The sequence below is a fragment of the Cucurbita pepo genome, chromosome LG15 (genome assembly GCF_002806865.2).
Source record: "Cucurbita pepo subsp. pepo cultivar mu-cu-16 chromosome LG15, ASM280686v2, whole genome shotgun sequence".
NCBI lineage: Eukaryota > Viridiplantae > Streptophyta > Magnoliopsida > Cucurbitales > Cucurbitaceae > Cucurbita > Cucurbita pepo.
The window spans coordinates 794,738-811,656 of NC_036652.1; the positions used below are offsets into that span (position 1 = coordinate 794,738).

Sequence of the window (16,919 nt, forward strand, 5' to 3'; positions counted from 1 at the left end):
AAAAAAAAAAAAAAAAAAAAAAAAAAAAAAAAAAAAAAAAAAAAAAAAAAAAAAAAAAAAAAAAAAAAAAAAAAGAATGCATCAAAATGGTAAATTGTTAGTTGGGGAGGAGAACAAACCACCATTTATAAGGGTGTGGAAACCTTCCCCTGGCAGACACGTTTTAAAGTTTTGTGGGAAGCCTGAGAGGGAAAGCGTGGAAACCATCCCCTGACAGACGCGTTTTAAAGCCTTGAGGGGAAGTCCGAAAGAGAAAGCGTGGAAACCTTCCTCTAGTAAACGCGTTTTGAAGCCTTGAGGTGAAGCCCGAAAGGGAAAGCCCAAAGAGGACAATATCTGCTAGCGGCGGATCTAGGTCGTTACAAATGGTATCAGAGCCAGACACCGGACGATGTGCTAACCTTCTCGCTGTTCCCCAAAGGGGATAGACAAGAGGCAGTGTGCCAGTAAGAACACTGGGCCCCAAAGGGGGTAGACACGAGGCGGTGTACTAGTAAGGACGCTGGGCCCCAAAGAGGGGTGGATTTGGGGGCGGTTCCACATCGATTGGAGGAAGGAAAGAGTGCCAACGAGGATGCTGGGCCTCGAAGGGGGGTGGATTGTAATGTCCCACATTGGTTGGGGAGGAGAACAAACCACCATTTATAAGGGTTTGGAAACCTTCCTCTAACAGACGCGTTTTAAAGCCTTGAGGGAAAGCTCGAAAGGGAAAGCGTGGAAACCTTCTCCTAGCAGACGCGTTTTAAAGCCTTGAGGGAAAGCCCGAAAGGGAAAACGTGGAAACCTTCCCCTAACAGACGCGTTTTAAAACCTTGAGGGGAAGTCCAAAAAGAAAAGCCCAAAAAAGACAATATCGGCTAGCGGTGGATCTGGGTTAAAGTGGTCCTCAGACTCACTCATTAATCATTGATTTTGAGCATTAAATTATAGCCCTAAGTGTTGGGAAGGCCATGTCTGCAGGTATGGAATCATCTTATTTTATTAAATTTGGTTGGGTGGGCTGCCACTAAGCTCACAATACTAATCATTTCACATTGTGGGGTGACTCTCTTCTTAGGCCTAACTTCTGCATTTGGACTTATAAATTTTGGTATTTTATAATGTTTAGAGATTATTCTTGTAGTTTTTGGACGGTCAGGATTCAATCATCCTCTCTCTTGTATGAATATTTAAGCTTTAGATGTTAATATAACAGTAGTCTTGAATCGAGAATTTAATGTCATGGCCCCTCTGACATGTTCTAAGGGTTCAATTGCTGGCTTTTTTGAGGCAACCCATGAGATGGTTGATTGATATTTTTCATGTATATGAGTTGTTTATTTTCACTTCTTGCCTTTTGATTTTTGGTTCTAAGCTATAGGGAATATCATAACATTAATAAAAGTTTCGATACATGTTCTAAGGGTTCAATTGGAGAAGGATGCTGGGCTCCGAAAGAGGTTGATTGTGAGATCTCACATCGGTTGGGGAGGAGAACGAAACATTTTTATTAGGATGTGGAAATCTATTCCTAGCAGACACGTTTTAAAAACCTTGAGTGGATTCCCTCGGCTAGCGGCGAGTTTGGATTGTTACAAATAGTAGTAAAGTCAGACATTAGGCGATGTGCCTGTGAGGAGGCTGAGTCTCGAAGGGGGTGGACACAAGGTTGTATGCCAATAAAGACGCCGGGCCCCATAGGGGTGGATTTGGGGGTTCCACAGAAGAGAACGAGTGCTAGTGAGGTGCTAGTGGGGACACTGGCCCCAAAGAAGGTGGATTGTGAGATCTTACATCTCTATAAGGGTGTAGAAATCTCTCCTTAACATACCAGTTCTAAAAACGACCGAACAGAAAATTCTTCACAAAAGAAACAATATCTACCGGTAGGTAAAAGGACATTAGTCTATAACAATGAAAAGACTCAAAACATACTTCTTCCTTTGATATGTGGAGGGTTATGATTAATTCTTAGCTTTATTTTCTTTAACACACAATTACACAAACGATTCACAACCTAATGAAATGGAAACGAGCCAATTGATAAGATAAAGAACGTACGTTTCAATTTGCAAGCAAAGCGGAAGCCTCGGCTTGCAGTAACCTCCAAGCAGCATTAATATGGTTTTCCTCTGTCAATGGCGCCCCTACTGCAAATCGAAGGATGTATTTTCCTGATAAAACCTGCAAGTTTGTTGAAATGAAGTTAATAAAAGGAAGCTTTATTCTTATTTCTCCCCGTATTTTCTCAAAAGAATACCGTATGTTAAATTATCAATCAACCCAAAAACTTAAGTCAACGGAAATCAATATATTTTAGGGATGATATGACAATTCAGGTGATCGAACACTGAACCTTCTATTCTTATATCATATTAAATCACCACTAAACTCAAACGTTTAAGCTAATGGATTCGAGTAAATTTAAGATCAAGACAGCCACCCTTCCATTGCCAAAAGAGTACCGCATGTTAAATTACCTATCAACCAAAAACTTCAGTGTTCGGACCTCAAAAAAAGGTGGACTTAACCTCCTATTCTAATATCATATTAAATCACCGCTAAACTCAAAAGTTTAAATTAATGGGTTCAAGTAAATTTAATTATATCAAGACAGTCACTTGCGTATTTACACTGACAAGACAATGACTGGCTGGGGACTTCTAGGACACAACAAACTGAAAGAACTCACCGTGTGAGAAATGAACATATTTCCACTAGTATTTACAGCATCTAATAGGCTTTGGTTTAGTTTGTCGCCACCATCTTCATTTTTGCGAGGAAGAAGGCGAAAACATACTAGAGCGAATATCCTTGGTGTAACAATCTGCACAAAGAAACTTAAGAATGACGATTTGAACGTACCATACACCTGCATTAGCGGGCACCGAACATTTTGATCTTATTATTCATACAGCTTTTTCCCTGCACGTAAATTTTCTTCTCCTTTATCCTAGAATTCCATTAGATCATGAATTGACTATTCTGTAAAGCTATGGGTATATTTCAAGCGAAAACGAGAATAGTTAAGTAGTAATTGATATGTATTCCTTCCTTTGAGGTTGGAAGTTTATGTTGTAGGTAAAAGAAGAAAATGTGTAAAGAAAGCAATACTACTGTGAGATCCCACATCGGTTGGAGAGGAGAACGAAGCATTCTTTATAAAGGTATAGAAACCTCTCCCCAGCAGATGTGTTTTATAAATCTTGAGGAAAAACCCGAAAGGGAAAGCCCGAAGAAGATAATATATGCTAGCAGTAGGCTTGGATCGTTACAAATTGTATTAGACCGGGTGATGTGCCAGCAAGGAGGTTGAGCCTCGAAGGGGGTAGACACATGGCGGTGTGGCAGCAAGGACATTGGGCCCCGAAGGGGGTGGATTGGGGGGTCCCACATTGATTGGAGAAGGGAATGAGTGCCAGCGAGGAGGCTGAGCCTCGAAGGGGGTGGCATGAGGCGGTGTGGCAGCAAGGACGCCGGACCCTGAAGGAGGATGGATTGGGGGTCCCACATCGATTGGAGAAGGGAAAGAGTGCCAGTGAGGACGCTGGGCCCAAAGGGGAGTGGATTGTGAGATCTCACATCGGTTGGGGAGGAGAACAAAGCATTCTTTATAAGAGTGTGGAAACCTCTCCCTAGCAGACACGTTTTAAAAACCTTGAGGGAAAGTCCGAAAGGGAAAGCCCAAAGAGGACAATATCTGCTAGCATTGGGCTTGGACCGCTACAACTACAAACCAAAAGTGTACGATAAGAATTTACCTCAAACCTTGGATCTTCACATACAAGCGCTTCAAAATGTTCAGCCAACTTGATATGGTTTCTTATGTATTTTTGAAGGTTTTCTATACCATACAGTCGTAACACCATCCAGACCTTCAATGATCTAAGACACAAAAGCATAGTATTATTGACTGTATAACATTTCACAGAAACATAGAGTAAAATAGAAAATGCTCATATCAAATATTCCTGAAATGATACAACAAACTGAAACATATTGCGGAGTACTTTAACTCAAGAACACAATTCTACAACCTATAGAACAGAGATCATGTTCAAGCAAGGTCATCCGGAGCAATTTCTTCACCATCCCAAAGGTTTCAAAAAGTTCGATTGACATACTGATTTTTCAGAACCGTAACGACGCCTAGATATGGATATCAAGTGTCTTCTGGTCACATTATTCATATTAATAACCCTTAGATTGAAAATGTATATACCATTTTAGACATATATTGTTTTGAAGGCACACCTAAAACGGCGCCCAAGTGGAATTTGCCAATCTTTGTAATCCACAACCATTTCTGTTTGAGAGGCCTGCAATATCAATGAAGAAATTAAGATCCAGCAAGCAAAATAGTTATACAAACACTACAAGCCAATAATTGCCATTTCTACTCGCATTAAAACAGCTCAAATATGCAGTTGCAAGATTTCTCAACAAATTAGGCAGATTGTAGGTCGGACTTACTTTGTTCTTCAAGAACTCAGGATTGGTAGAAAGTGACTGGATCAAGGCATGTCTGTCCTGTGGTCATAACACTTGAATTATCAATGATGCCCAGAATCATATGCAAAATGACAGAAAGATTGTTATACATATACCTTGACCCACAGCGTTGAACAATCAAAGTTCGTCAAGAACCATTTATGAAGATTCATATTGAATGAGTTAGCTTCTTCAACACCGTTAATGTACTGTCGATATTCGGGACATATACATGCACTTCCAGCATAAGCAGCATCGATGTGAAACCACATTTCATACCTCTGTCAATAGAAATGATTTTGCTCATGATAAAAAATTTTGGCTAAAATTCAATCAGAGCAAATCTATGAATCATAAACACAAAAACATATAGTTTTTTTTACAAATATGTACTTTGTATATTATGCTAGCAGAGCAAATGGCAACTCAATTTAGCTGTAGCTGTAGCCTTTCCAATTACATAATCCCCATGTTTCACTCATATTACATCTTCTATCTGCTTAATGATCAAAGTCATCATCCTTATAAACCTTAACATTAGTATGCCTAACGTAAGATTTTTATTCTGTGAGAGATGAGGGATAAGTGTCTGAATTCATCTCATTGGTTGCCTTTCAAGTTCCACAACATGCTAAAATGTAAGGTCATGTGATTCCACTTCAGTTATGTCAAACAATATCTTATGAATATAACTTTCCCTTTCCGATGGTTAATATCATGAGATCCCACATTGGTTGGAGAGAGGAACGAAGCATTCTTTATAAGGGTGTGGAAACCTCTCCCAAGTAGATGCGTTTCAAAAATCTTGAAGGGAAGCATGGAAGAGAAAACTCAAAGAGGCCAATATCTACTAGCGGTAAGTTTGGGCTGTTACAAATGATATCAGAGTCAGACACTAAGTGGTGTGCCAGCGAGGACGCTGAGCCCCCAAGAGGGGTGGATTGTGAGATCTCACGTTGGTTAGGGAGGGAAACAAAGTATTTCTTTTAAGGGTGTGGAAGCAGTGGCTGTTACAAATATAGTGAGGCTTGTCAAAATATTCCCCTTTGCTTTTCCACAAAACATTCTTAAGAGGTTTAAATCTCATTTCGCTCCATGAACTTTTGAAATGTCTACTTTACTTATTCAACTTTAAAAAATTAATAATTTTAGTTCTTACCTTCATTTTTCTTTTAATAAATTAATGGAATAGCTTCGAGTATGTATTAATATGTTAATATAAACATGATTTCAAGGATTGAACATGTGGACCAAAACAGTTATTTTCAAGGACAAAAATTGACATTTTGAAATTTCAGGGACCAAAGTGAAATAAACTTGAATGTTTGGGACCAAAATGTGCAATTGGAAAGTTTAATTATCAAAGTAGAACAATTCTAAAAATTCAGAAACTACAGCATTCGATTCAGGAAGAAAATATGTGCTGACCTTAGCAATATTTCCTAGTTCAGGGAGAGGGTCTACAGCTGTTGATGATGTAGTGCCAACCTGCATGCAAAAGCACCAAATCTATAATTACTGAAACGAAGGAGTGAAGCGAAGAAGGAAGGAGGGGGCAATTCACTGATGACCTTCTAAAGGCCACTGTTAATTTCTACTATGTCAAATAGTAGAGACTGCACGAGTTTTACCGAAACCCGATAAAGAGGGGAGATGGGGTGGGGAACCATAGATACTGCAGCAACTTGTATTCAATGAAATGAGCTCATGAGTAAGCTTATTCTTCATTCTTACTGTAGCACATAAGAAAAATGGAATTAATCCACTGGCTGTGTCGTGTGAAAGTTCTTCAGAAAGAACATCCGGAGAAAGGGCATAATTGGTAGAAAAATCTGCTTTCAACAATCTGCAATTCTCAGGNAAAAAAAAAAAAAAAAAAAAAAAAAATGCAAAATAAAAATACACATACTTCTTACCAAATTACTTTCGTTTCAGTCATCCTCATTTTACAAATAAACTCATGATCAACCCCTTGATTAATTGATATGGGACTCCTCTCCCAACAATCCTTCCCTCGAACAAAGTACACCATAGAGCCTCCCTTGAGGCCCCTATAGAGCCCTCAAACAGTCTTCCCTTAATCGAGGCTCGACTCCTTTTCTAGAGCCCAAAGTCACTTTTGACTACACCTTCAACACACAACTTTTTTGTTCGATATTTGAGGACTCTATTGACATGGCTAAGTTAAGAACATGACTCTGATACCATATTAGAAACCACGACTCCCCACAATGGTATGATATTGTCCACTGTGAGCATTAGTTCTCATGGCTTTGCTTTTGGTTTCCCCAAAATGTCTCATACCAATGAAGATATATTCCTTACTTATAAACCCATGATCAACCCTTTAATTAGTTGACGTGGGACTCCTCTCCCAACAATTCTCAACAGATCATTGTATCATTTATAATTTAAATACGTAAATGATGTGATAAATTACCTCATTGAAGGACATTTTTTTAAAGAACATGAATATTACACCTTCAAACTACCTTACCTGGCATGCTTTTTGTAAAGCAGAATGCGTTTGATCAGAAGCATAAACCACTAGTTTTTTAAGGGAATCTTTTCCAAATCTTCTCAGAGCTCGATCACGGGCCGCCAGTAGCACAACTAAAACAGCTTCACTAGCAGTACCCTGTATTACTCCCCCACCTTTTCCTGCAGCAGGACACTTAGAAATATGAAACAGACACTTTAAATTGATTCAAAAGTACAAAAAAAGCGGCAGAAAGCTTCATTTTTCACCACAAAACAATCAAAAGCAACATCATAATCGATGGGATTACCTGATGAGAGAAAGTCATCAGGCAGCTGAAGTAATTTGGCAAGCCAATCAAGAACTATCATCTCAAGTTCTGTAGCAGCTGGAGAAGTTATCCAACTAAAACCGATAACGTTAAAAGCTGCACTCAGCATTTCCCCAAGGAATCCAGCAATGCTGCTGTTGGAAGGATAATAAGCGAAGTAGCTGGGGCTCTGCCAATGTGTTACACCCGGAAAAATCTTTTTCTGAACATCTGAATCACGAAAAGAATTCATTGACACTATGATTACAAGGTCCATTGAACTATCTACAACCCAAACATTAATAGAAAAGTCATGCTTTAAAATATTAGCCAAGAATTTCAAATTATGTTACACTTGAAGCAGAAAAAAAGAAGTCCAAACGTTTTGGGGTATTAGTTATACTTGCACAACAAGATTCAGAAACTTTACCATCAAGAACACTTTGAAGAGATTCTGGATTACGAGGTGCAGATTCTGGTAGAAGATTTCGAAGATAACCGGGCTGTTCATCACCAAGAGAAAGAAAAAGAAAAATTAAATGGTGACTCCTTTTTTCTTATTTCTTTTTAGCACGGGGATAAAGATTTGAACCTACAGCCTCGAACAGATGAATACATGTCAATAATAGTTGAACTATGCTCATTTTCGCATAAATTTTTTCGTTCTTTCTTTATTATTTTAAAAATAAAAGTAAATTCTACCTAGATGGAAATTAAAACAAAAGATTATTAGACCATTAAATTATCACCCATTTTAATGACGCTTTATTTTCAATATGCTTTAGTACTTTTTAAAACTCACTTTAGAAATTATAGCCAAATTTAAATAATAAAATGAAACTTCAAATTTTGTATTAGTTTTGAGAACACTTTCAAAATATGCATAAATAAAATTAATTAGTAATAAAATAAAATTAATTTTCTTCATTTTGTTCTCAATTTTAAGAAAGAAATTTGAGAAATGAGTGGAAAAAAAATGATAAACACCTGTTCTTCAAAAACCATAAGCAAAAGAAGATTGAATGAAAACAAAATACTATCAACTTCAACTTGTAAATCAAGAATGGTTACAGTAAGTGAAAGATATTTGTGAATAACATTGAATAATGATGAAACTAGGTCATGAATAAATTTCAAATAGATTTGAACAACAATGGAACAACTTAATAGATGAAATTTTCTTCTACCACTTCGAGAAACGTCTAATTCATACTCACATACTTGCAGGCGTCATACATAATTTTCATTAGCAATTAAGAAGTAAAACTAAATGCAATGGATCCTAAGAACAGAAAAAGGATGAACGAAAAGGAAATGCGACCTTCACTTGGCTGAGCACGGGGAAATCCTCGATGGTTTTGTAATAATCAGCAATGAAATCCACCATTTTATGAGCATGCTCTCTGAGTTGCTCGGCGTCCATCGGCTTCAATTCATTATCCCTGTCGAATCAAAAAATCAACCACAGAAGAACAAATACAACAATTAATGGCCGAAATCACCATACTCCAGTCAAGAAGAAGCATGGAAGAATCGAAAAGGCTGCACTGGAGTTGTTCGTGACCTACATTTCTCTGCTCGAACTTCCGAAAGTGAGTCCAGAAAGTGAAATGGATGCTTGGATAATCCGACGGAGGAACCAACGCCTTCTCAGGAACTAGCTGCACGCAACAATGGTGGAGTGGATAAATGATGAGGACAACGATAGCATCGATTCCGAAATTTTCAGGCCAAATATATTAATTAAATGTTTGGTTATATTTGGTGCTCGAATTTCAATTTTTAATCATTTTTAAAATATCATAAATTTTCAAACTTTTAGAGATATAACATTATTTTAAAATTAATTAATCTCTTACAAATTAAATTAAATTAAATTATTACATATTCTTTTAAATTACAGGGACTTGTTAGACAAATATATATATATATATTGACCTATTAAAAAATTGTTATAATTTACTTAAAAAATTAAAAAGACGAAACTATTTATATAAATTATATTGATAATAAATAATATTATGAAATAAAGAGGAAAATAGATGAGAAGTGAGAAATTATTGCCTAGAGTAGGAATTTTTTATTTTTTATTTTTGAAAATAATTAATAACGATTTTTATTAAATACCTTATTTTAAAAAAATTGTTTAAGGAGCGTGAAAGTTAAAAATTATTTTTATTTTCAATTTTTTTTTTAATTTAAGGGTGTTAATAAAATTTGGAAAAGTAAAATACTTTTAAAAGTTTAAATGTATAAATACGAAATCCAAAAAATTAATTATAATATATATATTTATAAATTTAAGAATATTATTAAAATTCTTAAATTAAAAAAAATATATATGTTTTATTTTTAAAAATTTAAAGATATTTATATAAAGTATTTTATTTTTAGACATTCTTATAAATTTAATCTTAAAAATACAAATATCAAGGGAGAGAGAAAATAATAATAATAATAATAAAGTTTAAAAAAAAAAAAATAATAAAAAAAATAAAAATAAAAAATCTCTTCTGGACAATCTACCCGCCGTTATTTCTCAACACAGTGCCTCCCATATTTCCCTCCTCGCTCACTTCCATTTTTCGCTAGGTTGAAGCCGAGTTGAGCTGAGCTTCCTCTCCGCTCCTTTTGTCTGATAAAAGTTGAACGAAACATGGCGCTATGGATGGAGGATGGTTCGGATCCCTTAACAGAGAACGAGAAAGCTGATCTTGAGGCCATAGCTGCCCTTAAAGAGAGTTCTGCTCTCGAGTTCAAGGTCTCTCTCTATATCATATTTACGTTTTGGCGTGTTCTAAATGAAATTTTGACTTCAAATGATTGGAAATCGGTATTTTGGCTGTTGCGGAGGACTTCATTGTTCTGTTGCTTGATTTGTTAACCGCGGACTGTTAAATTCGTGTGGTTTGCTTAATTGCTCTTAATTGTTACAAGAAGTTGGATGCGAGTAAAAGTGATTGAATTGAGCTCGTAGTTATTGGCAAGGATATTTGTTTTCTCTATTGAATGTTCGTCTCCTTTTCGTTCTATTTTGTTTTAAAGATGGGTATGCCAATGTTCAAGAGACTTTAGAAGGTGATCACTTGAAAATCTTGATGTGATTATTTATTTTAATCTTTAGTATGAATATTGGGAGTGTTGAATCTGGTTGTGATGGCTTTACATATGCATGTTGTTGAAAAATTGGTAAAAACTGCTCTCTATGATGGGAAGATTAAGTTTCTGAATCCCGTAATCTATTTCAGATCATTATTTGGACTTGAAATTGGTGTGCAATTGAAACCGTAGTCCTTAGAATCAAGAAATTATGACTAGTGTGAGATTCCACATTGGTTGAAGAGGGGAATGAAGCATTACTTATAAGGCTGTGGAAGCTTCTCCCTAATAAACGTGTTTTGAAACTATGAGGCTGATAGCGATACGTAACGAGCCAAAGTGGACAATAACTACTAGCAGTGAGCTTGGATTGTTACAACTAGTGTGTCCATCTTGGACACCCCAACACTTATTGAACACGTATTGATGTTAGATACTAGTTGTACAAAGTCAATGTAGGTCCAACATTTGTTAGACATGTATCAAACACTCAACTTTGAATAAAATTTGAGAGTGAAATATATCAAACTCATTTTGTGAGCATGTAAATGCATAAACTTATTAACTTTGAATTTGCTTCATGTATAAATGTGAGACCCCACATCGGTTGGGAGGAGAACGAAGCATTCTTTATAAGGGTATGGAAACATCTCCTTAGCATACGCGTAGCTCGAAAGAGAAAACCCAAAAAAGACAATATCTGGTAGCAGTGGGCTTGAGCCGTTACAATAAAAGTGATATATTTTTACAAATGTATTCTTGTTATGTTGCATCCATATCTCGAGTTTGTATCCGTGCTTCTTAACCATAGCCTTTAGGCATGTTTCAGAGTGTTTTTTAAATGAGTAAAATCACTTTTTTCATGTTTAAAACCACTATGAAACATGTCTTTAATTGTTTGGTTTTATACTTTTAAATGTTAAAATTGATTTTCAGAAGCACTTTTAACGATTTCAAAATCACTCTCAAACACGCCCGTTAATTGCTCGTGTCTTTGTTTCATTTGATAAACAAGTTGCGAGTTTCAAGTTTAAATGAATTCATCTATCTGGTTTTATCTTGTAAGTTTCCTATTCTTTTCTCTTTGCAGGAAAAGGGAAATCAATTTGTCAGGTTGGGAAGAAAGCACTATGCTGATGCTATTGATTGCTACACCAGAGCAATAAATCAGAAATCCCTAAGCAACTCTGAGAACTCTATTATTTTTTCAAATCGAGCTCACGTGAATTTACTACTCGGAAACTATAGACGAGCTCTTAACGATGCTGAGGAAGCAATCAATTTGTGTCCCACAAACATCAAGGTAATTATTTTCTTCTTCCAAATACATGTGTTTCCTTAATGTTCCAAATACTCTATTTAGGACAAAAAGATCCCATCAATGTTGTAATCTTTTAACTTTCCCTCTAGCTCGACCTATGTTTTAGATTAAAATTATATAGTTTAATGAAATGACGTGATCGTTATGTAGGCAATTTATCGAGCTGCTAAAGCATCTCTTTCCCTGAATTTATTAGATGAAGCAAAGTCCTATTGTGTAAGTGGGATAAAGTGCGACCCAAATAATGTAGAAATCAAAAATCTCGAGAGACAGATTGATTCGCTGAGATTCGAGCAGGAACAACGCGAGGCTTTAGTCACAAAAGCGATTGCAGATGCAAAGGTTTCGTAATGTACAATCTATGATCATACTTTTGCTTTATCATTTAGCTGCTCAATTCATGTTTTATTATATAAACGACGCAGAAGCTTGTTTCTGCAATCGTGCAACGAGGTTTGAAGATTGGGAGCGCTTCGTATCAAGAACTAACTGGATTAAGAAAGCCTGTATTAGATAAAAATAACATTCTCCATTGGCCAGTTCTTCTACTGTATGCAGAGGTTATGTCCAGTGACTTCATTGAGGATTTCTGTGAGACTGATATGTTTGCAGCTCATCTGGATATGATATCCTTCAGATTTTTAATTGAGAATTTGTGTGATGATTTTCATTTGAATTGACAAATTTGGGAATCCTTAGCTTTCAAACATGTTTTCAGAAGATTGTCCACCTTTGCCTTGGGATGCAGAGAACAAATATACCCGTGAAGCAGTTGAACTATACTATGAGGTAGCAAGTTTCTGTATATACATAAGTTATGTGAGCTTAGCTAGTTTATATTAATCTTTATGTGCTGGTTGTATCAGGCTGGTTCAGGAATTTGTTTATCGAACGAGAAAATTTTACGGAATCTTCTAGAGGGAACCGCTGCGTCTAATGTTGAAAGCATTGCGCTCGATGAGAAAGATGAAGTTGAAGATTCAAATCATGTCACTTCTGCAAGTAAGCCTTTTTATTTCCGTGTTTGCTGAAAATTTTATCCGTTATTTTATTTTTAAGAAATAGAGGAATACGACATAGAAAAAAAAAACTCGCCCCCAATAAAATAAGAGTTCGACACTAACTATGTCATACGGTCTAATGACCGACGTCCACGTCATTTTATCTGTTCTATCAATGGTTCCCTTATTGGTCATTTGGACGTATATTAAGTAGGGTGCCAGATTGTGTTTTCTTCCACAATGTTGTAAGGAACCTTTTGTAATTGGTATCCCATGGCCTATCATTCTTTGCAATAAACCACCACCTAGAAAGTAAAAAACTCAGTCAAATGATGTGGGTGTTAATACGACTACCTTCAGATAATGAAATGGTTTTATAATTGAATTTGTTTGGAGGAAAGTAGGAGATACTTCTTGTGAGATCCCATGTCGATTGGAGAGAGGAACGTGTGCCAGTGAGGACATTGTGCCCCGAAGGAGGTGGATTATGAGATCCTACATCGATTGGAGAGGGAAACGAGTGCCAGCGAGGACGTTGGGGCCCGAAGGGGGTGGATTGTGAAATCCCACATCGGTTGGGGAGGAGAACGAAACATTCTTTATAAGGGTGTGGAAACTTCTTTCTTGAAAGCGTATTTTAAAAATCTTGAGGGGAAGCTCAAAAGAGAAAGCTCAAAGAGAACAATATTTGCTGGCGGTGAACTTGGACGTCAACTGGCTGAGTCAACTGGCTGAGTAGTAGGGAGGGGAGGGTAGTTAGGCCAATTTTTCAGGATCGATCTTTAGAAACAGAAGGCATTCATGAGCTATCCATCATCCTTGAATTGGAAGTTCACTGTTTTCCTCTCAATGTCCCATTATTTCCCTTGGTTATGTCTGAAAATTCTTCTCAAATCTTCTTCATTATTAATCCTGGACACTTGAATCCATGCAACTGTCTTTTAAATATAAGTACAATTGCAAGGAAAGAAAAATGACTCGAGAGGTGAAATATGCGTGTATTCACAAAGGAAGAGATTGTCGGGATCGATATTTATGTCTCAGCAATCTTTCTGTTTACTTAAACATTATAGTTCACACCCCAACAAGGTCAATATTCGAGCAAAAGTGGACAAAACTCAACGGTAATTGACATGTAATCCTTCCCTTAAGGTTCGAGGTTCAAATCCTGATCCCCATTTGTTGCACTAAAGAAAACAAGGTCAATATTCGAGTGTGCTGATCATACTCTTAAAAACTGTCATCTGATTTCTATGTGCACTATTTTTTCATATAAAGGCTCTTCTAAATGGATCAAAGTCGATGAAAAGACGATGCTTCACGACGTTCTAAAGAAGCCTAACCATATTATACCAGGAATACCAGGTGCACTGTTACCTTAATCATTTTCTAACATCATAACTACTTTGCATCAAAACTACTGAAAATGACTATATGTTCTTTGTATTTGATTCTTTTGGATGCAGTCTTTTATGTTGTTTCAAGGAACTCAAAATTTTACAAAGAGTTCAAAGCTGGGAGATGGGTTCCTCCTTCATGAGGTTATTTGATGCAACTTTTTGCTTAGGTCAATGCTGGTTCTGTGATTTTGCAAATTTTGTTTTCATGATTGACTTAGGATATGTTAATAATACTTGTTCCAGTGTGCAACTTAAAATATCTTACCATTATTATTATTATTTATTTATTTTACCAAAGTTTTCTTGTTCTTAAGTTGATGTTAATAGTCAATTGAATTCGGTATATGTTTTACTAATGGTTCAAATATGAGTTACCTTCATTTTTATTGAATAAAATTATTAGTAGGAATTATTTATTTAATGTAGAATATATATCAATATAAAATAACTACCGAAGAGGTAAAATAGTTTCTCAAACATAGCATAGCTCAATTGGTTTGAACGTTATAATATTTTTTAGACGAAAAGTTTGCACCTCTAACTCAAAAAAGAAAAAGAAAAAGAAAATGCAAAATCTTCGTTGGTATGATAACCAATAATTATCGATTACGTTTATCATTAAAATTTGAGCATATAGAAATGAGAGAATCTCGAGTACGAACTTATGGGTAACCTGGAATCCTATAATAACAATCAGATTCTTAACCTAGTGAACGAGAAAAATTGAAACTTCATAAAATTCCACAATATTTGCATTCATATGCCTGATTAAAGTCAATTTAACAATTCCACGGTATTTCCATGGTATTTTCACATGGTATTATAGTAAATTAAACCTTTTGATTCCATAATGCCATAAACAAATGAAATAAATATTCCATCAGCAAGAAATTGACACCAGACTATTACTTGGACGATTAAAACTATGAATGTCTCATCAAAAGAGGAAGGAAAATGGCAACAATTCATTTGCTATGGAGCTTTGAGTTGAAATTCTGTTCTAAAATACAGAGCTTTTTGCCTCTTCAAAGCCTTGTAAAGATGAAGAAATGGCCATATCTATCAAAGGGCGTGTAAAATCTCCATTGCTATTGAACAAATTCTAGTGGTCTAAGTTCCTCAAAAATGAATCGACAATAACAGAGAACACACGAGATGGATTGTACAAGAAGAAGCTTAAATGCCAAAATTTTGAAGGATGACAACCGAAATATACAGATAGAAGATGATGATAATACAATCCAAGAAAGAACATAAGCTATGGATATTTTAAATGCAGGAATTTAGAGATTTTTACCCAGTTATTTCATGAACTTTGTCCAGGCTTGACGTTCTTAGATGATGCCGGTCCCCAGATACGTATTGTCTGATCATCACTTGCCGATGCCAACATTTTCGGCCTTTTCGGGTTCCAGCTGACACAGTTGACAGTCGTTGAATGTCCAGACAAAACTTCGATTGGCTTACTGCTTTGCCTGCTCCAGATGTAGACCTGCATAATCAGAATTCATGAGGTTAATTGGATTAGGAACTGCTTGGATTAGGAAAGCCAACGCATAAACACGGATTCTCACCTCTGAATTTTCACTACCACTGGCGATAAACGCGCTATTCACGCCACCGAAGCAGGACCGAATTACATACTTATTCTGTTGGTGCCCGGTGTACTTCAGCGGTTGCTGCCACTCCCCTGCAACATCCCACATGTGTATCTCCTGGTTGTTGAGGTTGACAATGAAAAACTTGCCATCTACTGAGATTGATAATGATGAGATGGAGTGCTCCTCCGCTATGACTCTTTCGGCATTCGACTCCAGATTAAGAATACGGATTTCTTTATCTGAAAAAATGCTTATAAGATTTTCTCCATTGGGGGTCACCGCAAGATCCAGTATCTTAGGCATCCTTGTACCCCTCCAGGCCTTTATCTCGTTTCCATCACAGTCCCACAAGTGGATACCCTTCTCAGGGTCAGCACTGCCACAAACAAGTCTCTTTGAATCTGGAAACCAGGCGCACGAGCTGACAATAAAGCCATGATCTTCAAATGTGTGCTTGCAGGTACCTGTTTCAACGTCCCATAACTTGAGGACCTCGGCATGTCCACATGTGAGCAACTTTGTATCATCAGGGCTCCATGCTACAAAGGAGACTTGACTTTGGTGGCTTCTAAGTATGTGTCTCAGTGTCAGTTTACCATCTTCCAACACCTAACACGGAATTTCCTCTTTTTTAGAAGAAAAAATGAAAAGAAAAGAAAACTAAAACCTTACAGAGCACGTATATTCCAATCCCGGGTAGTTGTATTAAAAATTAATAATGCCAAAGAAAAAGGTAATAAATAAGACAATCAGGTTGAGAACTTTGAGATGTTCATCGTGACCATCCCACAGCGTCCTCACGGAGGCCATTGTATCAACGACCCCTGAAACTCCCAAATGAGATCTCATTGTAGCTTGAGATTATTAGACAGGATGTATCACAGTTTTCATCAACTAAAATAGGGGGCTCCAACTACTGATTATTAAATGAGGCTTAAATCTTGCCTTGAGAGGCTCACTAACGTGAGCTTCCTCATCTAGATCAGTGACTTTTCTCTGGGCTGCTAACATCGCCATAGGAACGTCAGATTTGTAGGAAGAATGGCTGCTTTCTGAAAAACATAGACTTGATTATGATGACTGAAGGAACTCCTTTATTCCTTTCTCCACATCTGTTTCAAGTCATGGTGGCCAACTATCTAAGATTTAATAGTCTATGTATTGCCTTGGTAACCAAATGTAGTATGATCAAGCAGTTGTCCAAGGTGTGAACAGAACACTCAGAGGTACCCAAAAAA

At 36.6% G+C, this 16,919-nt stretch overlaps 3 protein-coding genes across 3 annotated transcripts in view; 1 reads left to right on the forward strand and 2 right to left on the reverse strand.

Moving 5' to 3' along the window:
- Positions 1-8,976, reverse strand: part of LOC111811913 (tyrosine decarboxylase 1-like) — a 10,716-nt gene extending 1,740 nt beyond the window's left edge. The window contains exons 1-13 of the mRNA XM_023698971.1: positions 8,828-8,976; positions 8,581-8,701; positions 7,690-7,762; positions 7,260-7,490; positions 6,963-7,131; positions 6,205-6,340; positions 5,899-5,958; positions 4,587-4,751; positions 4,453-4,509; positions 4,234-4,298; positions 3,741-3,864; positions 2,672-2,806; positions 2,041-2,163 (exon numbers count right to left, since the gene is read on the reverse strand). Coding sequence (XP_023554739.1) covers positions 2,044-2,163; positions 2,672-2,806; positions 3,741-3,864; positions 4,234-4,298; positions 4,453-4,509; positions 4,587-4,751; positions 5,899-5,958; positions 6,205-6,340; positions 6,963-7,131; positions 7,260-7,490; positions 7,690-7,762; positions 8,581-8,701; positions 8,828-8,829 — 1,458 coding nt within the window. The 5' untranslated portion in view covers positions 8,830-8,976 and the 3' untranslated portion in view covers positions 2,041-2,043. The remainder of the gene's footprint in view (positions 1-2,040; positions 2,164-2,671; positions 2,807-3,740; positions 3,865-4,233; positions 4,299-4,452; positions 4,510-4,586; positions 4,752-5,898; positions 5,959-6,204; positions 6,341-6,962; positions 7,132-7,259; positions 7,491-7,689; positions 7,763-8,580; positions 8,702-8,827) is intronic.
- Positions 8,977-9,791: 815 nt separating this feature from the next.
- Positions 9,792-14,393, forward strand: LOC111811912 (tetratricopeptide repeat protein 4 homolog). The gene is made up of 8 exons (XM_023698970.1): positions 9,792-10,020; positions 11,449-11,661; positions 11,830-12,021; positions 12,105-12,305; positions 12,388-12,468; positions 12,546-12,681; positions 13,959-14,045; positions 14,147-14,393. The coding sequence occupies exons 1-8, from the start codon at positions 9,916-9,918 to the stop codon at positions 14,218-14,220; spliced, it is 1,089 nt and encodes a 362-aa protein (XP_023554738.1). The 5' UTR covers positions 9,792-9,915; the 3' UTR covers positions 14,221-14,393.
- Positions 14,394-15,024: 631 nt separating this feature from the next.
- The window catches only part of LOC111811944 (WD repeat-containing protein WDS homolog), a 6,468-nt gene continuing 4,573 nt past the window's right edge, over positions 15,025-16,919 (reverse strand). The window contains exons 4-5 of the mRNA XM_023699018.1: positions 15,655-16,290; positions 15,025-15,572 (exon numbers count right to left, since the gene is read on the reverse strand). Coding sequence (XP_023554786.1) covers positions 15,387-15,572; positions 15,655-16,290 — 822 coding nt within the window. The 3' untranslated portion in view covers positions 15,025-15,386. The remainder of the gene's footprint in view (positions 15,573-15,654; positions 16,291-16,919) is intronic.

Excerpts from the sequence above, each read along its gene's own strand:
- LOC111811912 (XM_023698970.1), top strand. The coding sequence starts at position 9,916 with ATGGCGCTATGGATGGAGGATGGTTCGGATCCCTTAACAGAGAACGAG. Across the intron at positions 11,662-11,829 it reads TGTGTCCCACAAACATCAAG|GCAATTTATCGAGCTGCTAA; the intron begins GTAATTATTTTC and ends ATCGTTATGTAG. Across the intron at positions 12,469-12,545 it reads CAGTTGAACTATACTATGAG|GCTGGTTCAGGAATTTGTTT; the intron begins GTAGCAAGTTTC and ends TGGTTGTATCAG.